Below are 24,176 nucleotides of genomic sequence, written 5' to 3' on the forward strand. Positions count from 1 at the left end.
GTCCCATGACCCGCTTACAAAATAACCACTCAGAGGCTTACTATTAATTATAACTGCTCGGCCATTAGCTCAGGCTTATTACTGACTAACTCTTACACTTGAATTAGCCCACAATTCTTATCTATGTTTAGCCATGTGGCTTGGTACCTTTTTTAAGTTCTGCCTTGTCATCTTGCTTCCTCTGTGTCTGGCTGGCGACTCCTGACTCCACCTACCTCTTCCCAGAATTCTCCTCATCTGCTTGCCCTGCCTATACTTCCTGCCTGGCTATTCACCAATTAGCATTTTATTTATCAACCAATCAGAGCAACGCATATTCACAGCATACAGAATGGCATCCCACAGCAAACAGTTATGGTGTGTGTGTGTGTGTGTGTGTGTGTGTGTGTGTGTGTGTGTGTGTACATAGAGAGAGAGAACATAAATGGGACAATAAGTAAAAGCATAAGGATGGTTGGGTCCTTTGGGGCTCTAGTTACTTTTTTAATATCCCTCATCTTATTCCCTCTCCTTCCTCCCTTCCCTCCCATCCTTTCCACAGGGTCCCACTATATATCCCAGTCTGACTTTGAACTCAGCTGGGATTACAGGTGTGTACTATAGTGCCAGCTCTCATTAGGAATTTTCTAGCTCTCAATAAAACATTAATTGAACCATTATATTATCTCTTATCTAATAGATTTCCATGTATTTTGAGCTTAGTAAAGGAAATGTTTAAAAAATGTGTGTTACTTAAAAATTATTAATAATTATTTTATAAGAAACAAATATAATTAACAATAATTTTGCATTAAATATGAATTATTAAAAATAATTATAATAATTACTTAATAAAATATTTTATTTATTTGAGACAGGTTCTCACTAACCTGGAATTCACTATGTAGGCCTGTTGTTGGTTATTTTTACTCTGCCTGCCACCCAGCTCCCAAATATAGCACACACAGAGGCTTATTCTTAATTATAAATGCACAGCCTTAGCTTAGCTTATTTCTAGCCAGCTTTTCTTAATTTAAATTATCCTGTTTACCTTCTGCCTCTGGGCTTCTCCTGTTCTCTTACTTCCATAAATCCTACTCTTACTCTGTGGCTTGCTGTGTAGTTAGGTGGCTGGCCCCTGGAGTCCTCCTCCTTCTCTGGCTACTTATTTCTCTTTTCTCCCATATTTCTCTTCCTGTCTCTTCTCTCTGCCTGCCATCCTTTCCTTTCTCCTACTTTGCTATTGGCTCTCCAGCTCTTTACTAGACCATCAAGTGTTTTAGGCAGGCACAGTAACACAGCTTCACAGAGTTAAACAAATGCAACATAAAAAAGTAATACACCTTAAAATAATATTCTATCATATTTCCCACTTTTTGTCTAAATAAAAAGAATGGTTTTAACTTTAACATGGTTAACAACATATAATAAAACAGTTATCAAGTAAGAATTTACAATATTCAGTCCATTACATTTAGCGAATTCAGAGAAAGCACTCCACCATCCATCCATCTTAGTGACTCCATTTGACAAATATACTTTTTGACTTTTTAAAAGTTAAGGCATTCATAAAGCATATAGGCTGATTTATTTCAATGGTCCCTGTTTCAATTCCAAAAAATTCAAAATTAACACAGTAACATATAAGATCCAGACTCCCTGTATATTTCCCATCTTATGTAGTTTTTTCTTATATATTACTTTTACTCTCTCTTTAATGACTTTATTATTATTTTTAGTATTCATTTCTTTCTATAACTATACCCTTTTTCTTTTCTTAGCCTACACACATTGTTAAACACACCTGTTTAGAGGTTTTTCCATCAGGACCTCTTTTATTGTGTGTCTTCAACCTTTTTTGACCATCTGAGCAAATCTTTAAACTGCTAACCTACACCTGGATCCTCCACAAAAGGCTCTCAGCTGGCTCTGCCCACATCTCGGGTCATGAAAACCAAGTGTGAAACTTGCTGCTGGTCAGAGGTTTGACTGACCAAGAACTACATTCAACCTTCCTAGAGTTCCAGAATGCTGATGCTTGCACTGTGGCAAGTTTTTTGTCCTATTTACGGAACTAACTGCTCAAGAGCTCGCTGACCAGCGGAAACTGTCTGGCTGAAACTCTTAAAGGAGCCATATCCTCCTGACACTCTTTTTTTCTAGCTTTCTCAGCTCTACATGGAAATTCTGGCCCATGCTGGAATGCCAAAATGTTGTTGTTTGTTTTTTACTCTTTTGGGGGCACCCACCATCCAGCTCCCAAAGTACATATACAGGCTTATTATTACTTATAAATGTATGGCCTTAGCTTGGCTTATTTCTAGCCAGATTTTCTTAATTTAAATTATCCTCTCTACCTTTTGCCTCTGGGCTTCTCCTGTTCTCTTACTTCCATAAATCTTACTCTTACTCTGTGGCTTGCTGTGTAGCTGGGTGACTAGCCCCTGGAGTCCTCTTCCTCCTCTTCTGGCTCCTAGACCCTTCTCTTCCTAGATTTCTCCTTCTATTTATTCTCTCTGCTTGCCAGCCCCATCTGTCCTTTTTCCTGCCTTGCTATTGGCTGGTCAGATCTTTATTAGACCCATCAGGTGTTTTAGACAGGCACAGTAGCACAGCTTCACAGAGTTAAACAAATGCAAAATAAACAAAAGTAACACGCCTTAAAATAATATTCTACAACGTAGATCAGACTGGCCTTGAACTCAAAGATCCTCATGTCTCTGCATCTTGAGTACTGGGATTAAAGGGGAGGGGCTTACACACTGAACAACAGCTTACTTCTTAGTCTTTGTTTGCTAAAGCATTATCAAAAGTGCCAGTAACCCCTGCTGGAAAGCTAACATAAAGCCCTACTTACATGTTATACGTGTAATAAATAATAATCTTTAAAACCTATCTACTTGAGTTGGCCAATTTTCTTTCTGTTATAAACTAGAATAATCTGGGTGCTGGGGGTGTAACTCAGCTGCTGCAATGCTTGCCTGCACACATGAAGTCCTGTGTGATCCCCAGCACTACAGAAAAATGGGTGTGCTGATGCACAACTGTAATCCTAGATCTTGCCGGAGAATGGCATGTCCAAGTGTATCTTCAATTACACATGAAATTTAAGGATAGCCTGTGGCATACAAGCCCCTATCGCAGGCAAAAGCAAAACAAACTTATAGATCCCTTTATTTTTGAACATCTTTCAAAAGTGGGTTTTCCTCTTTTGTTGATACTGTCATATTTTCAAGATTGATGTCTGAGTTGTTAAAGATACTGCATGGATGTGTATTTGTAGTAATATATGGCAAACTGGTGCTTTGTAGGTACTTTGTGAAATCAGGAACCATTGCATCACTCTTCAAACATGGGCGGTTGGTTTTCCTTTTGATCTAGCTTGGTCAGGTTTGGTGGGGAATTGAGCCTGAAGTATCATACCTAGCAAGTTCTGCTTACCACTTAGTCACATTCCCTGGTCCTTTTATCTTTTATTTTGATACATGTCTCATTAAGATGCCCACAGTGTGGCCTTGAACTTGGGAGCTTCTCCCCCAGCCTCTTGAGTAGCTTGGTTTACAGACCTGTACCCCCAGGACAGTTATTTTTAAAGTCAATAAAGAGAGAAAGAGAAAAATTAACCACCAGAATTGGGGCTGTCTTCATTATTTGCTTGATTACAATGTTTTGTAAGAGTTTTGAGAGCCTTTCTCAAGTCCCTGACAACTAAAGCCATCCTTTATCATCATCTGAATCCCAGAGTTTGTCCATTATGTGAAAAACTATAGTTCAATGCCAGAGCCAGCAAGTGTGTGGCTTTGACCTGTGCGTTTTACATCACCAGAAGGATACTCCAGTATGTTCCTCTGACCTGTGGAGCTAATGAGAGAAGTATACCAATATCTTCTTATGATATTGAGATGGAAACTGAAGTCCACACTCTCGCAGAAGTGCTTTGTGCATGCCTTGAAGGTGGCAAATGCAGAGGCAGATGTGGTGCATATGCCTGAAGTGCCAGCACTTAGATGGAGGCAGCAAGATAAAGTTCAAAGTCATCCTCGACTACAAAGGGGATTTGAGGCTAGCCTGGGCTACATGAGACCCTGTCTCAAAGATCAAAACCCTTTCGCAAAAAAAACAAAAACAACCATTCCAATATACATGGTCTACACACTTAGTGGAGGTGATTAGAAAGCTTGGTGTATTGGAAGCCCATATCCAGAAGCAGTTTTTAAAAATATATGATTTGAATGAGGAGCATTAATGATTTCTTCTGTATGTCTTCTACAGACCTGGAGAGGAAATGATCAAGAAGACTGGATCCCTCGGACATACCAAGATTTGGAAGGTCTGCCCTGCATAGTGATATTAACTGGCAAGGACCCCCTTGGAGAAACTTTTCCCAGGTAAGATGTGAATCAAGGCATCACAGTTCCCCAGCTGAACTGCCAAATTATTGATGACGTTGCTTCAGTTGTCTGGCGGTAATTGTTTCATGCAGAGACAAAAGAAATAGAGCCTCATTCTTTCTCCCTTTCAGATTTCCAGTTCTGGAATGGGACTGAGACAGAGTTGAAAAGTGTTTTTGCCCCAGAGCAAGGCAGCCAGAGAGGCTGAGAGGAAAGGCAGGAGATGGATGGATGGATGGATGGAAGACAGACAGACAGACAGACAGACAGATAGAAAGATATTCAAATATAGAGAGATATATAGATGATAAAACACTTTGTTAATCTAATGTTCTAAACTCCCCTGAGGATCTAGGGGCCATAGACTGGAAAGCAATAGCAATAAAAGCACCAGCTGAATGCTTCCTGTGTGTCAGGCCACACCCCAAATGCCCCCGAGGGCCACACCTCTTTCTTTGCATCACCCTGATGAGCCAGCCCTGTCTACTGAACCTTTGACTTTGGCTTTTAGAGACGATGGAGCTGGAAGCTGGGCCTCACACATGCTAGGCAAGGTTTTTCCTGCTGAGCTGCATCTCCAGCCTCCGTCCTCTCTATTTTATTCTTTGGGGACACAGGAGGGGTGCGGCACGGAGAAAGATGGCTGGCTGGGAGCTGACAGAGCTGAGATTAAAGCAGACTGTCCCATGGGTCACAGGACCTTCAGGCACGCGTTAGTGTTCTGTGTTAGAGGGACAGGCCACTAACACAGTTCCTTCTGTACAGGTCTTTAAAGTACTGCGACCTGCGATTAATTGACTCCAGCTACTTAACTCGCACAGCCTTGGAGCAGGAGGTGGGCCTGGCATGCTGCTACGTCTCAAAAGAGGTCATCCGGGGGCCTGCTGCTGCCCTGGACCTCAGTGGGAAGGAGGCCGAGAGGGCCCCCACCAGTGAGAACGACTCTGAGGAGCTGCTCATCGACTTGGAGCGGCCACAGAGCAACAGCAGCGCTGTCACGGGAACCTCAGGTTAGACCCTTCAAAAGGTAGAGCTGGCCACTGACCCCCGAGGTCTCCAAGCAATGGCAGGGACCTCTTCCACGGGCCTCAGCTGCTGGGAAGGGTGCTTGCAAAGCAGGAAAGCTGAATAGCTACAGCTTTCTCTGGGTATAACCATGAGCTTAGCGAGAGGCAAAAAAACATAACCAATTTGCCTCATAGCCTGATTCTCCTTCCAGTTACTCCAGAGCTTAGATTTGCATTAATACCTTGTTTTCAGTCTAGAGATGGAAGCTGTAAGTGTCTGGTGCAAATGTTTATGTGGATGCATGGATGGGAAGATGAATGAAGGGGCAGATGGATGGTTGGATGAAGGATGTATGAATAGATGAATGGATGGCTAATTATCCTAAGTACAGTAAGGATTCAAGAAAATGCTGAAGGGAGACCCCAGACTCAAACAGTATACGAGAACAAAGAGCGTTTATTTGCCATTATGCAGGAGTGAACTCCTGTACAAACTGGCCACAACCCTGAGAGGAGCGTGCAGGCTCCTTAAAGCACAGCTCGGGGATTTCAGGAGCAGTTAGGGCATCTCAAACATAATTGATCAAGCAAGCAGCAGTTACACTAGTACACTTTTAATTGGCTGAGGTTCATTTTTATGAGGTTCCACTTTTGGACATACTTAAACCGGTTTGGGTAAGTCTGGACATGACTCAGAAGTGGAGGTTGCAGGATTTGTCCTTGAGCTACTGTGGGCTGACCCAGGTCTTGTGCATGCTCTCCCTGAATGTAAGGGTGGTGTTGATTAATGGCACTTTGTTGGGAGAGAAACCTGCTTTGCACTTCTCAGAGAACTGAAACCTAAATTCGGTTGCAAAAGTGGGAAAGTTTAACCCCTTCAGTACTTTCTGGCAAGTGTTTGTACACTTGCAGGCTTTTCAGGGTGACTAGCTGACTCCAGGGCTTGGTATAAATTTTCACTTAGTAAACATATAGCAAATGCAGCCCTACTTCCAGACTTTTTTTGATTATGAAAGAAAGCTTAATGCAAAAGATGTATGAAAGTACAAGGAAGAGATCACAGTGCAGCACCTCACCAAAGGCAGCCATGTGCCCCACTCCTTCTCTGAATTAGCATGGAGGTGGGGTCATGCATCACAAGCATGCACACACTTGTGCCCAGAGAAGCATCTGTCTCCCCGCTGTCTGTCAGCAGTTGTTGGGTGACTCATGCCTGTGGGCCCTGCCGTCTGTAGTGACCCAGGGCCTGGAGGGACACGAGACCCACCCTTCTCTAGGCTGTGCCCAGCTACTCTGCTCAGCAGGACGGCTTGTTTACCCATCATCCCCCCTGAGCTCCACCACTCTAGGCTCCTTAATTTTCCTGAAAGCAGCTCAGAAAAGGCCACAGGACAGGACAAGGGAACAAAATGAAGGGGAAGTGTCATATCTAGGATCTCGGGGATATAAGGTCAGGGAGGGAGGGACATGAGGGGATGCGGAAAGACTGTCCCCTTCCCAAGGCTCTTTTACAAAAGAGATTTAAAGAATTCTTATGTGCTTGAGTATTTTACCTGCATGTATACCACGTGTGTATCTGGTGCCCATGGAGGTCAGAAGAGGACATCGGGTCCCCTGGAACTGGAGTTATTTATTTCATCGTGAGCCTCCATGTGGGTGCTGGGACTGAACCCCATCTTCCACAAGAAGAGCAAAGGTAGCTGCCCCCAAGGGCTCTTCAGGCATACTTCTCCACTGTCTGCCCCACTCACTAACCATGTCCTAACTTAAATTTCTCTGATAAACCCACAAAAGTCTGCGACAATGCCTGCTCACACTGAACACTCAGACCCCATCCCCTGGGCTCCCTCAGGATGACAGGGCTGAAGGTGGGAGGCAGGCTCTGTCACATGACTGACGTCATGAGTGTTCCATGTCAGAAACACCGATGGATACATCTGTGTCTTTCTACAATGTCAGAACTTATTGAACTCCCCAGGTTTAGTGGCTGCCGTGACATTGATTTATCATATAATCTGCCTTCCTTGTTTGCCTGGCCAAGGTGAATGCAGGTTCTTTATTCCAATCCTAATTACTAATATTAAACTTTCATACCACACAGCCACAGTAAATGTGTGTGTGTGTGTGTGTTGTATGTGTGTGTTGTATGTGTGTGTATATGTGTGTGTACATGTGTGTGGTGTGTGTGTATGTGTGTGGTATGTGTGATGTGTGTATGTATGTATGTGTGTGATGTATGTGTGTATGTATGTGTGTGTATGTATGTATGTATGGTGTACGTGTGTGTGTATGTGTGTGTGGTGTATGTGTGTGTGGTGTATGTGTGTGTATGTGTGTGTGGTGTATGTGTGTGTGTATTTGTGTGTGTGTGGTATGTGTATGTGTGTGTGTGTGTGTATGTGTGTACATGTGTGTATGTGTGTGTGGTGTACGTGTGTGTATGTGTGTGTGGTGTACATGTGTGTGTGTGGTAAACGTGTGTGTGTGTGTGTGTGCGCGTGCGTGCGCGCACAGATGTATATAAATGAGTCGCAGTGAACACAGGTTAAAGAGGCTGCAGCAGAGCTCAGAGGGTTCCGAAGTGAACTGAGAAAAAGTTTGGATTCAAACCCAAAGCGGACTAAAGCCAGGAGGGGGCTGTTGTGGGTTCTAAGTGAAGCACAGTGTCACTGCTAGATGCAGGCTGGTATTTGAGAGCAGGAAGTGAGTCAGGAACTGGAAAGGGCAGGTGAAGTCCAGACAGGGAGCAGGTAGACAGCAGGCAGCCCAGGCGGCTTGTCAACAGCTGGGAGCTCGGCCCCGGCTCTAAGGACAGTGATGTCCACACCAGGTACCAGACGGCAGGCTGGCGGGGGCCATGCCATCTCAGTATGAGGTGTCTGTCACTCTATGAGGCCAGGCGAGGGAGTTACCGTACTCTTTCCTTGCTCTAGCATGTCCAGTAAGTGCTGTGGGATTTTTAATATACTCGCATTCCCCTGCAGCTTCAATTCATCCCCATAAACCAACAGGGATAAGTGGGTGGGTAGACTGAGTGGGTGTAACTGACAGACAGCGCAGGTTCTCAGTCTGCCCTGTGGGGGCTGCGGTCATCCTCCTCCCTCGGTGGAGTAGAGCGCTCTGTTCTATACAGTGTGGAGTAACTCAAGAGGAGGGCAGCCTGACCACAACACGGCCAGCCCCCGTCACAGGAGCAGTAAAGAGGCTTTCTTCTCCAGAAAAGCATTTTTATTATCTTGAACTATGTGTATGTCCAGGATGGGGTATGCACATGACTGCAGAGCCTGAAGGCATTGGATCCTCTGGAGCTGGAGTTACAGGCGTCTGAGAGCCACCTGACGTGGCTGCTGGGAGTTAAACCTGGGGCCTGCAAGAGCAGTGTACACCCTTAACTGATGAGCAATCTCTCCAGCCCAAGAGAGGTTTGCTTTTAACAACTGAAGGTCTCCCGTAGCTGGGATTAGAACTGTACGGCTGAACAGCACCCATCTGAGCTCAGAGAGTGTCTTCAGTCATGAGTATTAAGAGGCCCACCCACCAGAGGAAAGCTTGCTTAAAGCTAACCGACAGAACTGGGCAGCGGTGACACACACTTTTAGTCCCAGCTCTTGGGAGGCAGAGGCAGGCGGATCTCTGTGAGTTCAAGGCCAGCCTGGTCTACAGAGTGAGTTCCAGGATAGACTCCACAGCTACACAGAGAAACCCTGTCTCGAAAAACAAAAACAAAAACAAATTAACAGACAAGAGGAGACACTGGGTACTCTCGACCCCTTATCTGGAGCAGATCTACTTTCTGCCCGCTCCCATGGCGACATCCCAACCTGGTTTAGGAAATGACTAGGGACGGCAGAACTCACTAGAGGTGTAAAGTCCACAAGGCAGCAAGTGGCACTGAAAAGGACTTGAATGTGGGGCCTATAATGCCCTCTGAAAGGAGGTGGGAGGACACTTGAATAGAGGGGCTACTTCCAAAAATGCGGGAAGGCTCTGGAAAAGGAACAGCAGGTGACCCTGTGAACCCTGCCTGGCTTCCCAGAGGACAGCGTGGGAAGGAAGCCAGGGAGATAGAACCAACTTCTAGCCGGTGTCTCCGGTGTCTCCACGGGCCAAGCGTCCCCTCCCCTCCCCACCCCGCCCCCCACCTCCGCAAGCCAGGGCAACGGAGCAGGAGGGAGCGGTGTAGAGACTGGGGCAGAGAGAATATTCCATCGCGGTCTGCAGCACCAAAAGCTTTTTTCGGTTGTTTGTTTTGGTTTGGTTTGGTTTTTTTCTTCAGTAGTAGCCTTTACCTGCTGACCTTGACATCAGGGCGCGGCGGGAATAGGATGAGTTCCTCTGTCCTCTTCCAGGTTCCATCATGGAGAATGGGGTGAGCTCCTCCAGCACAGCTGACAGACCCCAGCAGCAGCCTCTCACCCCCACCTTCCAGAGCCCCATCCCCAGCGTGCGGCTGGATGAAGGGGTCTCCGTCAGCACTGCTGCGGCTGCAGAGAGCCTGAGGCAGGAGTGTGACTCCGTGGGCCTTCCAATGGCCAGCAGCACCACCTCCAAGCCCTCCTCGTCCTCATCCTCGAGTGCCCAGGCTCTTGCGTGGTCAGGGCAGCCCTCCCGAGACTGCCCGGGTCTGCACACAGCCCTGCCCCCGGTGGTGATCTTATCCAAAGCTGCATACAGCCTGCTGGGATCCCAGAAGAGCGGCAGGCTGCCACCCTCCTCATCCCTGCTACCCCACGCTGATGTGGCCTGGGTGAGCTCTCTGCGGCCGGGCTTGCACAAGGACATGAGCAGCGAGGATCAGTCCCTTTACTACCGCCGGTGGACCTCGGCCAAGCAGCACCACGCTGACTACAGCAACCAGCCAGACCCCGCCTCGGGGGCCCGGACCTTGCACCCAAGGCGGCTGCTGCTCACTGGGCCCCCCCAGGTAGGGATGGAACAGGGCCGGCCATGTCTTGGCTGTAGGGGGACATCTTCGGGGTTGGCGCGGGTGGCAGAAGACCTCATCCAGTCCTCAGCTGAGGAGCCAAAGTGTGAAATAAATCTCTCTTCTTTTTCTTTCCCTCTTCCCCTCCTCCACCCTTCCTCAATTACAAATATCTCCATCAGGTGGGAAAGACTGGCTCCTACTTACAGTTCCTTAGGATCCTTTTCCGCATGCTCATCCGGCTGCTGGAGGTAGACGTGTATGATGAGGACGAGATAAACACAGGTGAGGCTTGATATTGTAACCAAGAGCCAAGGTTGCTTCCCCCTCTGGGTGTCTAGAGTACCTAAATTGCAGAGCTGTCGTGAAACTGAGGACAGGATACTCAGCTAATCATCCCAAGTGAACTGTGGCTCTCAGCTTCTGGGAGCCTTTCTCCAGTGTGCAGCCAGCTGCTGGGAGCAATGGTTCCATCAGCTTTGGTACCTAGGTAGGTCCATTGCCTAGACAGGCAAACCTGTGGGTCTTGCCAGCTCTGCACGGTGCTCCTTGGCATCACAGCCTTTGATTTTACCCAACATGCAGCTACAGCGAGTCTGCAATCTCCCCCTGGCTGCCACTGCGCTCCCTGTCACTTCCCATGGTGGGGCGGGTGGCTAGCTGTCTCCTCTCCCTGTCACTCTGGTGAGGGTCGAGTTAAAAGTACACTGGGAGGCATAAGACCCCTTCCTGAAAAGAACGTGCCTGAGACTGCTGACAAAATGTAAAGTATAACAGCATAAAAATCAAATGTTATTGATATCAAAAAAGTAATAGCTATATTTGTAATCTTGGGCTTTCCCTCAAAGTGGTTTATACTACTTAAAAAAGCCTTACATTTTATTGTGTGCATGTATGTATGGGAGGGGTACATGGGTTGAGGTCAGAGGACAACTTTTGGGAGTCAGTTTTCTCTTTCCACCACAGTGGGTCCTGAGGACCCTGGGCAGGTCATTAAGCCTGGCTGCAAAGCACTTTTCCTACTGAGCTAGCCTTGAGTTGCATTTTGAATTTACTTATTTATTAATAATAAACAGTGTCTATTGCACACCTACCATGTGCCTGCTGCTGTCTTAACACCCTGAATGCCCAATCCCTAAGTCTCTAAGAGCTATATGAGCCCAGTACTTGAGGGGTTAAGTTTGTGCCTAGAGGGGTAAAGTACTAAGGTGTGGGAAAAGGATTCAAGCTCTAGAAATGCTCAAAGGCTGCAGCTGGCACCTGGGTAAAGATTTTGACTTCACTGCTCCTGGGGATCTGTGAGGGAGGTTGGGAGGGGATGAATGTGTACCGGAGTACAGAACACTCCGGTAATTCTAATGTACCGCATACGCTGGGACTTTGTTCTTTGCATCCTAAAATTTCAGACAGCTTCAGGCATACTCACCAAGCTGTAATCCCAGCTAAAGCAAGGGGGAATGCCATCAAGGCTTGCCTGGGACCTGGTCAGCTTAGTGAGAACTTGTGTTAGTCAGGGTTCTCTAATGAATCTATAATATATTAAAATATGTTATTAGAGTGACTCCCAGGCTGTGGTCCGCCTGGTCCAGCAATGCTGTCTCTGGATAGAAAGACCCAGAACTTGGCAGCTGTTCAATCCACAGGCTGGATGTCTCAGCTGCTCTTTGGTCTACATTGGAATCCCAAATAAGTCAGAAGTAATGCCTCAGGAGCAGGACAGATGAACTTGCTAGCAAGGGTGAAAGCAAGCAGGCAAAAGCAAAAGATCCCTTCTTCCATGTCCTTTGATGTACATTGCCACCCGAAGGTGTGGCCCAGATTTAAGGTGGGTCTTCTGACCTCAAATGATCCAGTCAAGAACATCCTTCACAGTTGTGTCCAGCTGCATGGGTTTTAGTTGATTTCAGATGCAGTCAACTGACAACCAGAATTAGCAATCCTTGTCTCGGGTTTCTATAGAAAGTGCTGGGGCCATGGCCCAGAGGTAGAGAACCTGCCTGGAACATGTGATGCAGGAAGTTCAACCCCCAGTACCTGAGAAAGAGCAATAACCAAATCACCCCACAGCTAAAGCTGAGAATTTTAATCATCCAAATAAGTATGTGTTTAAGGAACATTGGGAGACTGGGTTTTACAGCATGGGAGTTTGGGAACTGGGCTGTAAAAACTAATCAGGGCTAGTGAGGAGAGATCCCCTTCCTGGCAAAAGTCTGAAGGAATGGTTATGTCCCTTCTACTCTGGGATAAGAGCTTGTTTGGGGGCTGGAAAGATAGCTCAGATGTTAAGAGTACTGGCTGCTCTTCCAGAGGACCCAGGTTTAATTCCCAGCATCCACGTGGCTCACAACTCCAGTTCCAGGGTATCCAACACCCTCACACAGACATACATGCAGGCAAAACACCAATCAATGCTCATAAAATAAATAAATAAAAACAAGCCGGGCAGTGGTGGCGCACGCCTTTAATCCCAGCACTCGGGAGGCAGAGGCAGGTGGATCTCTGTGAGTTTGAGGCCAGCCTGGGCTACAGAGCTGGACAGACTCCAAAGCTATAGAGAAAAACCCTGTCTTGAAAAACCAAAAAAAGGAAAGAGCCGGCTTTGTGCTTCAGAATGGCGGGAAGCAAGGAGGAGGGAGGGGGAGGGAGGGAGGAGGGGAGCCCACCTGTCCTGTGCCCTGCCCTGCCCTAGATCACAATGAAAACAGTGGAGAAAGCCAGTCAGAAGGAGAGCCCTGGCCTGACATCGAGACCTTCAGCAAAATGCCTTTTGACCTCAGTGTGCACGACCCCAAGTACAGTCTGATGAGCCTGGTTTACACTGAGAAGCTGGCTGGGGTCAAACAAGGTCAGTGTATGCAGAGCCAAGCTCTGAAGGTGAGGGGACTCTAAATCAGGGCTTGGGTGGGAGAGGGAGACAGTCCACTCCTTTGAGAAGAGTGCAATAATTCTCTTTTCACTCTTACATACGAACACACACACATACGTCTTGATTTTTAAACTTGCTTATCAGGGCTCAAATTATAAAGTCCTTTGAGAAGTCTGTATGGGAAATGAGCATTTCTTTCCAAGCTTTATATGTGTATCATGGAGATAACAGTTTCTCATGCCTTGTACACAGAAGTAATGAAGGAATACAAAGTTGAGGAGCCCGGGAAACGAGAAACCATGTCTATCATGCTGACCAAGTACGCGGCCTACAACACCTTCCACCACTGTGAACAGTGCCACCAGTACATGGACCTCACGCCCACCTCCCAGGTGCAGCCCGCTTTGCCCTCCCTGGGACCCTGTGGCCAGTATGGCCCTTGTAGGTACCGAGGGGAAAAGGGAGGATGAAACCAGAGACTCCTGGCTTCAGGCTCTAGAGAAACAGAGTGTAAACCACTGCTCAGCATTGTCTCTTCCTCCGGCTTCCTTTTTAGTACAGGAACTCACTGCTCCAGGTTGGCCTCAAATTCACAATCCTCCTGCATGCTGAGTGGAATTGTAGGCATGCCTACTGTGCCTGGTTTTACTTTGTCATATTTTGGGCATTAGGGATACCTCTCAGGGTCTTGCAGATGATAAATAAGCCTTCTAGCACCTCCAGCCCTTTGACGTCTTGAAGGAGGAAACAGCAGTGTGATAGTAACACTCCTGCTTTGGGGGAGAAACTCTAGGTCATTTCCCCATTTCTCTTCTTGAGTTTTATGTCTTGGCACTGAGCACCTGGGACCCTGGGACCCTAGGCTGTGCTGAGAAAATTCCCCAAACCAGCTTCTTAGGACCACACCTCCCCTTGAGAGCACATCCTGAAATTCAATGGGTGCTAGAAAGGACACACTGAAAACTGGGCTACAGGTTACCTGTAGCATCCATTTGTTTTCTTGGAGGGCTACTAGTCTGTTGACAATTCTTTTAATTAAGGTGTGTGTGTGTGTGTGTGTGTGTGTGTGTGTGTGTGTACACGTACGTACGTACGTACGTGCGTGCAGGAGTTGGTTCCCTCACTCCACCGTTGTGGGCCCTGGCATCAGTGGCAAAGCCCTTTCCCTATTGAGTCATCCCACTGGCCCTGTTCACAAGTCTTCACAGGACAGAGAAGACACAAGTGCCTTGGCCTATAAATTATAGGTGTTTAGGAATTTTCTGCATAAAAATCCCTCTTGACTAGTTTCTGTGAGATTACAATACAAGTAATATATTTCCACATCTGTGATATAGAACAAACTAGAAGGAAGAACTTTTAGAGGAAGAACTTTTTTTCTGAAGTGTAATATTTAGGTTAAAAGTATTAGGAAACCTACTTGGATTTTAGGTGCTGATGAAAATTTGTTATCCTTCCATTAAATCAATTATTGGCTTCATTGTACAGCCCATAAAGAACGATTTTATAATTATACATGGAGATGGGTTCCTGGGCAAGTGAATGTCCCAGCAACCTTTATAGACAGGTTAGATTATATTGGCTTTTATAAGTCACATGGTCTTTCCCTGATGTCAGAGTTCTGCACTAAATGTTGGAAACGCTTCATTTTCCATTATAACCAGAAAAGATGCCCCACAGGCACATTTTAAACTCTAGCACTACTCTCTAAGTGCTGAACCTTAATGTATTCAGTCTGACTCATGGAGCAGAAGAGTCCTCTGTAACTGCGGCCTTTAGGGAACATGTGTGTATCAGGGCAGCCCCTAGGGATCTTGTCTTTGAGACTGAGCATCTGTCAAGGTCCTGAGCTGATAAAGAATAAAGACAGACAATGCTAAGTGGGACTTAACCCCTGCAGAGGCTTCATCAGGGCTCCATACTGCCCTGCACCAGTGGTAGTTAGTAAATGATAAAGCCTTTTACACATTGCTAGTCACAGCCAGAATGTCTGGTGGCACTTATCCTTGTCAGTTGCTCGGCCTGGTACTGGAACAGGAAGAATGGCCTAGAAGTTTGGGAATCATATATTGACCATCCCTCTCCTCCTTTTTTTGCAAATCTAGATGTCTGACTCCACCCTTCATGCATTCACATTTTCTTCTTCTATGCTGGGAGAAGAAGTCCAGCTTTATTTCATCATTCCCAAGTCCAAAGAGAGTCATTTTGTCTTCAGCAAGCAGGGCAGACACCTGGAAAGCATGCGGCTGCCCCTGGTTTCGGACAAGGTGGGCTAGAGCTTTTGGGTGTGAGGGTTGCTGGGCCCTCGTTAGGGTTCCCCAAGATGCTCATATCTGCCCTAGGTGGGGTCCCCCAAGATGCTCACATCTGAGAGTTTTACTTTTCCATTTTCCTCTCATTTGTTTTCCTTTCGCAGAATCTAAATGCAGTCAAGAGCCCCATTTTCACTCCTTCCAGCGGCCGCCATGAGCACGGACTCCTGAACCTTTTCCATGCTATGGAGGGCATCAGCCATCTTCACCTCCTAGTGGTCAAAGAATATGAGATGCCACTGTACCGAAAGTACTGGCCCAACCACATCATGCTGGTGCTTCCTGGCATGTTCAATAATGCAGGCGTGGGTAAGGGTGCCTTCGGGGCGGGAGGAGGGCCGAGAAGATGAGCACAACTCATTCTCTTGGTTTGCATCTTCCAGAGGTTGCCTCTGGGAATTGCCCTGCCCTCCTGACCACAGGTCTTTTGATTCTGAGTTCTTCCTTCTCTCTTGTTTTATAATTTTGTAGATCCTAACATTATTGTTCAGTTTTGCAGCATTTTTAACTTCTGAGGACTAGTAAGTACTAAATCACTGGAATATTGAACACCTTGCGTGGGACAGGGAATCTTCCTAGTATAGACTCCCAATGTTCCCAGGCTGGACGTTCTAGGGCAGAATGTATCCATGAGAAATACATGGATGGGAGGTGATGATGTATCTGACTTAGAGGGTCCCCTACTGTGTCTCCTGCTAGGGGAATAAGGCAAGTTCTAGTCCAGTCAAGGTATTGGAAGCATCTATGTTACTGAAGCATTTTAATTAATTTAATTCTTGTTTGGTAGGGGTACAACTCCAGTTTTTCATGTGGCCATCCAGATGTTCCAAAGACATTTTCCCCACTGAATGCATTGGCTCCCTTGTCATATATGAGAGGGTTTGTTTCTTGGCTCTCTATCTGTCTTTATATGTCACTCCTCTACCAGGTGGCTTTAAGTTTTGAAAGGAAGAAGTATAAAACCTGCAACGTTTAAAACCTTCAGAAATATTTGCATACTTGTATGGACTATAATATGATAACGTATGTAACATATAATCAAATCAGAGTGTACACACTTCCTTTAAATAGGAATCAATTTTTTGTGTTTGGAGTTTTGTATTCTCCCAGTCGTTTTGAAATGTATCATGTGTTGTTTTAATCAGTGATGCTATGGAAAAGTAGAATTGGTTCTTCCTGTTTGGTGCTCTTTGCTGGACTTGCTCCATCCCCTTCCTCGCTGCCCCGCACAGACTTACTGAGCATCTTCCACTGAGCGCTTCTCAGATGGTTTCTCCTTCTGTTCCTGGCTTACACGCCCTCCACTCTTATCCACGCTGCTACAAGTGACAGGATGCCTTTCCCCCCCTTTTTTTTCAAGACAGGGTTTCTCTGTGTAGCCCTGGCTATCCTGAAATTGCTCTGTAGACCAGGCTGGCCTCGAACTCACAGAGATCCTCCTGGCTCTGCCTCCCAAGTGCTGGGATTAAAGGCATGCGCCACTGACACCTGGCCTCAAGATTCAAATCTTAGAACTAGTTACAATTAAATTCTAATTGAAAGTTTATAAAAACGCTTTTCAACATTACAATATTGTAGCCATTTTTATGGACCAAAAAGACTTTAGTTGTTCTTAAGTTTCACAATATGGCATCACTGTTACCAGATTTTTTCAGAAGTTCTGAAGAAACACATTCAGGTAGGCAGACTAATTAGCAAATTTAGGATCCCATTCTTTATTTCTTGCCAGCTTTCTTAACTTTAAAATAACCCATCTACTTTTTGCCTCTGGGTTTTTACCTTTCTCTATTTCTGTATACCTTTCTTTCTTATTCCATGGCTTTTTATGTAGCTTGGTGACTGGTCCCTGGGTCCTCCTCTTCCTCTGGCTTTCTTCCTTTTTTCCAAATTTCTCCTATATATTCTCTCTGCCTGTCAGCCCTGGCTATTTCTGGTCCTACCTTGCTATTGGCTGTTCAGCTCTTTATTAGACCATCAGGTGTTTTAGACAGGCACAATAACACAGCTTCACAAGTTAAACAAAATGCAACATAAACAAACACACTTTAAAATAATATTCCCCAACACTGATCTTTTGAAGTATGGTTATCTACAAAACATGTTTGTAACTATGAACATTGGTCATCTTTCTATTTATTGGCATATCTTTTTATTTTCTTCATCAATATCTTGTGTTTCTCACTGTACTGTCTTTTGCCTCCTAAGTAGTCTACCATTTCATGCTATAATGGAACTAAATTCCTGAGACCGTTCCTTTTAAATTCTGAATATTCTCTCTCTCTCTCTCTCTCTCTCTCTCTCTCTCTCTCTCTCTCTCTCTCTCTCTCTCTCTCTCTCTCTCTGAGACAGGGTTTCTCTTGTATAGCTTTGGAGCCTTTCCTGGAACTTACTCTGTAGCCCAGCTGGCCTCGAACTCACAGAGATCCGCCTGGCTCTGCCTCCCAAGTGCTGGGATTAAAAGCGTGCACCACCACCACCTGGCCTGAATTCTCTTATTAGTTCTAACAGTTTTCTGTGTATTTTCTCTATGTATGATATATTGTCAGGGAGCAACATTTTACTATTTCTAATTGAGATCACTTTCCTTTTCTTTTTTCTTTCTTTTTTTTTTTTCTTTTTCTTTTTCTTTTTGGTTTTTTGAGACAGGGTTTCTCTTGTGTAGCTTTGTGCCTTTCCTGGATCTCACTCTGTAGACCAGGCTGGCCTCGAATTCACAAAGATCTTCTGCCTCCCAAGTGCTGGAATTAAAGGTGTACGCTACCACCACCCGGCCACTTTCCTTTTCTTGCCTAATTGCTCTAGCTAGGACTTCTAGTACTATTAAATGGAAGCAGGAATCACTTTCTGGTTCCTGATCATAGTTGGAAAATCTTTGGTCCTTCACCACTGACTACCATGTTAGCTGTCAATTTTTCCTATGTGGTTCTATGTGTAATGTGCAAAACGTTATGCAGACTCTTGAGCGGGAGATGTTTCGAAATCCTAGTATTACCTTGAGCTAATCCTGCTGTTTGGGGTTCTTCCACACATTAACAAACTGCAGATCTAGGATGGGTGCCTGTTTCCAGGATCTCCACAGGTGCCGTTGACTCTCCATTCATCATGGCCCTGCCTTGCTCTCTGATGCAGGATGTGGGAGTTGCTGCCTCTAAGAGCTAGCTGGTCATATTCTGAAGCCCTAGTCACTAATATTATCTGCAGTGTGAGGTGTCCTTTGTCATATCAAGGAAATGGAATTCTTGAAGTCTGTTACTCAGAGTGTACTTCATACATCATCAGATTTGTTTCTGGCCCTTCACTGGACTTACTCAACTGAATCTCTAGTAATGGATTCCAGGAATCTACATTTTAAAATACATTTCCCGGTGACTCTTTTTTTGGAGATTTTTAAAACATTATGTGTCTGTACACAAGTGCAGGTGCCCATTGAAGGCTAGAAGCATCAGAATCCCCTGGAGCTGCCTGACATGGGTGCCAGGAACCAAACTAGGGCCCTCTGCATCTTCTCTTCAGCATGCTCCCATCACCTGCACACAGGATCCCCACATGGACAGGATGCAGTGGAGGTCATGTGACTGGTCTGAGTGAAGGATGTAAGCTGTGGTTGGTTGCACTGCCTTCCAGGTGCTGCCAGGTTCCTCATTAAGGAGCTATCATACCACAATCTAGAGCTGGAGAGGAACCGCCTGGAGGAGCTGGGGGTCAAGCGGCAGTGTGTCTGGCCTTTCATCGTTGTGATGGACGACTCCTGTGTCCTGTGGAACATTCACAGCGTTCAGGAGCAAACCAGGTAGCAATACTTCCAGGAAGTTGTGGGTGTGTGGGCGAGAGGTGATACAATGATCTAGACAAGATATTTTTAGCTATAGTTATACTTGGGAGTAAATAAGAGGTAGTTTTCCTGAGCAAGGTGGATCCTAAGACCCCCCTCAGTAGCTCATTGGTGGGTTGCTTAGGGATTTTTCTTTTAAAGACAGTGTGTCATTAAGTTCCTGGGCCATTTCAACTTCCTGGTATTGGTTAGCTGCAAAAATCTGTTCTGCTATAGGTAGAATGGTATACACTTTTAGTCCCAGCACTTAGGAGGCAAAGGCTGGATAGCCTCTGAGTTTGACACCAGCCTGGTCTACATAGCAAGTTCTAGGCCAGCCAGTGCTACATAGTAAGACTGTGTAAAACAAAGCAAAACCACCCAAACCCCCTTTTCTGATGCTATGATTCATTTATATCAACGGCTTAACTACTGAAGTGGAGAGGAAATCATGTCACCTCTGTCTCAAGCTCACCATCTGTAATATAGCCAGCTGACAATCAGTGGTTCTCCTGGAGCGGTGCCAGTTTCCTAGGATTCCTTCAATGGCACAATGCTAGGGGATGGTAGGCAAGGGGAATGCTAGATACAAAAATGTTTGTGAAACTGCCCCAATGAAACACTGGTTTCCTATCATTTCTTCTGTGGACTTGTAGTCAATGAGGTGCTCATATAGTGTTACTACATGTAATTATCAGGCCTGGCCATTTCTGTACTCCTAACCTCTGGTCATGTCTTTGGTAGCTCATGTTCATTATTAAAGTTGAAATTATGAACTGAATTCCTTTTTTTTGCCTTAAAGGTAGCAATATCCACCACCAAAGGCCATCTTTTCTGAGTTAGTCATGATAAGTAGTGTGACTGGACTTATCCTTCTTAATATAAATGATCTTACCGCATCCTTTACAGTATTCCTAATATGTAGTAGCATTGGTTCTTCAGTAACATTTATTGACATTTTATATAAACTAACTTGACATTTTATAGCCAGCCCACGGAAGCAGGAATTTCCAGCAAGAATGTGTCCTTGAAGAGTGTCTTGCAGCACATTGAAGCCACACCGAAAATTGTCCACTATGCAATCCTGGGCATACAGAAATGGAACAGCAAGCTGACGTCTCAGAACCTAAAGGCTCCATTCTCAAGATGTCACGTGCATGATTTCATTCTCCTCAACATAGACCTGACTCAGAATGTACAGTATGACTTCAATAGGTAGGTCAGTCTTCATGGATGCAGGTCATCCTGGCACCTGCTGGTGGATGGTGCCCACTTCAGCCTCTGCTTTGTTTTAATTCATAAGCCCCTTCCAGCTAACTCCCCTGGCCCAGAACTCATTGTGACACAGGTTCTCTACACTGTGATCCTCCTGAGTGCTGGATTACAGGCATGTGTCACCACAGCTAGCATTGACCTAGACTCTTGACACTGTAATGGAAAATGATCAGAAAACACAGGTTAGCCACCTGATTATTCAACAAGAATTCCAATAGGAACAAAAACTGTTGAATCAATGCTGATCAGTGTGTGGACCGGTAAACATCCAATACTAATCCTGTATTCACCCTCAGAACTCAGCGGAAACCATTCTCTCCAGGGTTGTAAGACACACTCTTCCTAGAGGGAGAAGGCAGCAGTCAGGCCCCCTGAATTAATCATACCCACATTCCTGAGAAATAGGAAATGGCTGAGGAATGGTATCAGAGACCATAACGCCCCTCTTCAAGTCTCCTCACTTCCTGTAGCTATTAGAACACCCACTGCATCCATGTTTCATGCTGTATGTGACCAGAGTTTTAAACCACAAGACCTCTGGCTCTCCTGACCACACAGGAATAACCTAAAACCCTGTAGCATAAGATGGAAGTCCTCTTTTTCCCCTTCCTTTAATCAGTAGAGTGTGGGTCAGCTGCTCGAGGACAAGGCAATGTTTTGGGCCCTCCCTAATGTCTGCCACACACTTCTCTGTGTAGTTGTCATCGTTGAGATGTGAAGGGCAGTCAGAGAAACCTACCATTGTGGTTGTGATTTAGGTATTTCTGTGAAGACGTTGACTTTAACCTGAGAACGAACAGCAGTGGCCTGCTCATCTGCCGCTTTAATAACTTCAGTCTCATGAAGAAGCATGTTCAGGTTGGAGGGCAAAGGGACTTTGTTGTTAAACCAAAGGTCATGGTAAGTTTTGTAAAGCTCAATTCTACTGCTGAAAACCGGGACAAGTGCTTCCTTATAAATAGCTCTGTCCAGCCTGGGCTACCAAGTGAGTTCCAGGAAAGGCGCAAAGCTACACAAGAGAAACCCTGTCTCGAAAAAACCAAAAAAAATAAAATGAAATGAAAAATAAAAAAAAAATAAATAGCTCTGTCGTTAAAGTACTAGCATGTGAAAAGTACTTTTCTGCCGGATAGAAAGGGAAGTGATCCTGGAGTCCTCGGCATCAGCTGTGTAGCTTCATCTGTCAGTGACATCTCAGTCAGAAAATACAAAAATGTCTCAGAGTTAAGCCTTGAGGATTCCACCAAATCTGATTGACTGATTGGTTGTTTTTTTGTTTATTTGTTTGAGACAGGTCCTTCTACATAGCTATCATGGAGGTCACTAGATCAGGCTGGCCTCAAACTCAGAAATGTGCATCTGCCTCCTGAGTGCTGGGATTAAAGTGTGTGCCCAGCTGCAAGGCTTTATTTTCAAGACAACCCTTATGTAACACACGAGAAAATAGAAATAACAAGACTTGTCTGGTCCTTAGATTATCGTTTTTTTTTTTTTTAAGATTTATTTATTATTATGCATACAGTATTCTGTCTGCATGTATGACTGAATGCCAGAAGAGGGCGCCAGATCTCATTACAGATGGCTGTGAGCCACCATGTGGTTGCTGGGATTGAACTCAGGACCTCTGGAAGAGCAGTCAGTGCTCTTAACCACTGAGCCACCTCTCCAGCCCCTAGATTATGTTTTTTTTTTTTTTTTAAAGAAAATATTACAGCTCAAAGCTTATAATTTTCTATACCCTTCTTAGGGAGGCTTACAGCTAGCTGATCATTACAGCATGTCAATCACTTAGCTGCAGCTGAGAAACTTCCGCTTTTTGTTGTTGAATAGGATAGGAGTCAACTCAGACACACACAGCGGCATTGTAAAAGACTTCCCTTTAGGCCTAACAATATATTCATTAAATATCGTAACATCCTCCAAATTCTTTCTGTAACTTAAATAACACTGAATATTCCTGAAGTGGGAGTAGGGGTGGTGCAGAATATGAGACATTTAAACCCACCAGGAAATTCCTCTCCAGTTGCCGTTCTTCTAAGATACATCTTTTGATTTTGTATATATGAATCTATTGCCTATATATGTGCACCATGTGTGTGCCTGGTGCCTGTGGGAGCCAAAAAGGGGTGCTGGGTGCCCTGGATCTGAAGTTACAGTGGTTATGAGCTCCCATGTGGCTGCTGGAAACCAAATCTTGGTCCTCTGCAAGAGCAGCCAGTGCTCTTAGCCACGGAGCCCTCTCTCCAGCCCCGACAGTCCTCCTTTATCTGGAGTTTACCATCAACAACCATGGCCTGAAAATACTATGCCGTGACTCTCAAGAGACCACACTTATGTATTTTGTGCCTAATTTAGAAATTATAGTGTGTATTTGTGTGTGTGTGTGTGTGTATATAAATATTCGTGTAGGGTTCAGTGGTATGTGTATCAGATTTCAGGTATCCTTTAGGGGTGCTGTATATGGAAGTTATTAGGATGCAATCCATTGTAATCTTAGAAATTTCATTCACTGACAGGCACATTTTCCATGACCGTCTGCTTTCAGGTTTCAGAGAGCTTAGCTCCCATCATGCCCCTTCAGTATGTCTGTGCTCCCGACAGTGAACACACGCTCCTGGCAGCCCCCGCACAGTTCCTCCTGGAGAAGTTCCTTCAACACGCCTCCTATAAACTCTTCCCCAAAGCCATCCATAACTTCAAGTGTCCTGTACTGGCCATTGACTGCTACCTCAACGTTGGACAGGAGGTAAAGGCGGGATGACTAGTTCTGGGTGCCACATCCATTTCTTCCCCATTTTAGTTCCACTGATGGTTCTAAAAGAACCAATGAAATATGATTCAAAGGGTCCCACAGGAACAGAGTTAGCCAGTGACTCATCACTCCTCGGATGTCAGCTGCTCTGAAGAGCCTGCCCCGATGGTGTGGACAGAAGTGGCGACTTGCTCTGCTTGTTGTGACATTGATAAGCCTGTGTTGTCATTGTGTGACTTTTCTCAAGACTCGGTTCTTGAAAGGCACAGTATCTTAGCGTCTGTAAGACGAGCTCAGTGACTCCTGAACAGACAAGTACAGGCTGTGTACACCTTTATAACTGTCATTTCTCCTTTTCCATTCAAGTTCTTCACCAGTTTAGTCTAGTGTTTTAATTGCCACTTGCCTCTCCAGGTTTCTGCCACTAGGTTTTTCCTTCGGATTATCTTGAGAGTCCATTTCATGATCTTCAAGAATGTACTATATCCTTGTAGTTAACTTTAATATGTCTCACTGGGTAAAGGCACTTGCTGCCAAGCCTACAAACTCAAGCTCAATTCCTGAAACCCAGATGGTGGAGAGAACCCGACTCCTGCAAGTTGTCTTTTGAACTTCACACCTGCACCATGGCATGCATGACCAAAATGAAGAAAAAAAACCAAAAACCAGAATGAGCCACTCATACCTGAACAAGACATTTCCTGTCCTTGGTTTTCTTTAGGCCTTTTCTTTGCATATAGTCACACACAGTTTATCCATACACAAACTCTTTTAAGTGCTAGTGCATTCAATTTTGGAAACTAAATTTAACTTAATGTTAATAATAGAAACTTTAAAATCATGTGATGGCTGAGCATGG

The 24,176-nt window shown here is 45.3% G+C and overlaps 1 protein-coding gene and 1 non-coding gene across 2 annotated transcripts in view; one reads left to right on the forward strand and one right to left on the reverse strand.

The window, feature by feature from the left end:
- Greb1l (GREB1 like retinoic acid receptor coactivator) overlaps window positions 1–24,176 on the forward strand; it is a 248,203-nt gene that overhangs the window by 219,058 nt on the left and 4,969 nt on the right. Inside the window, exons 21-32 of the mRNA XM_028876702.2 lie at window positions 4,252–4,367; window positions 5,136–5,380; window positions 9,727–10,301; window positions 10,484–10,586; window positions 12,991–13,146; window positions 13,420–13,559; window positions 15,273–15,434; window positions 15,584–15,788; window positions 19,104–19,269; window positions 20,278–20,505; window positions 21,324–21,465; window positions 23,111–23,311. Of these exons, the coding sequence (XP_028732535.1) occupies window positions 4,252–4,367; window positions 5,136–5,380; window positions 9,727–10,301; window positions 10,484–10,586; window positions 12,991–13,146; window positions 13,420–13,559; window positions 15,273–15,434; window positions 15,584–15,788; window positions 19,104–19,269; window positions 20,278–20,505; window positions 21,324–21,465; window positions 23,111–23,311 (2,439 nt within the window). The remainder of the gene's footprint in view (window positions 1–4,251; window positions 4,368–5,135; window positions 5,381–9,726; window positions 10,302–10,483; window positions 10,587–12,990; window positions 13,147–13,419; window positions 13,560–15,272; window positions 15,435–15,583; window positions 15,789–19,103; window positions 19,270–20,277; window positions 20,506–21,323; window positions 21,466–23,110; window positions 23,312–24,176) is intronic.
- On the reverse strand, window positions 17,050–17,181 carry LOC114698187. The gene has a single exon (XR_003735314.1). It is a non-coding gene; the product is annotated as a small nucleolar RNA SNORA33 (small nucleolar RNA).

The sequence above is a fragment of the Peromyscus leucopus genome, chromosome 19 (genome assembly GCF_004664715.2).
Source record: "Peromyscus leucopus breed LL Stock chromosome 19, UCI_PerLeu_2.1, whole genome shotgun sequence".
Taxonomy (NCBI): Eukaryota; Metazoa; Chordata; class Mammalia; order Rodentia; family Cricetidae; genus Peromyscus; species Peromyscus leucopus.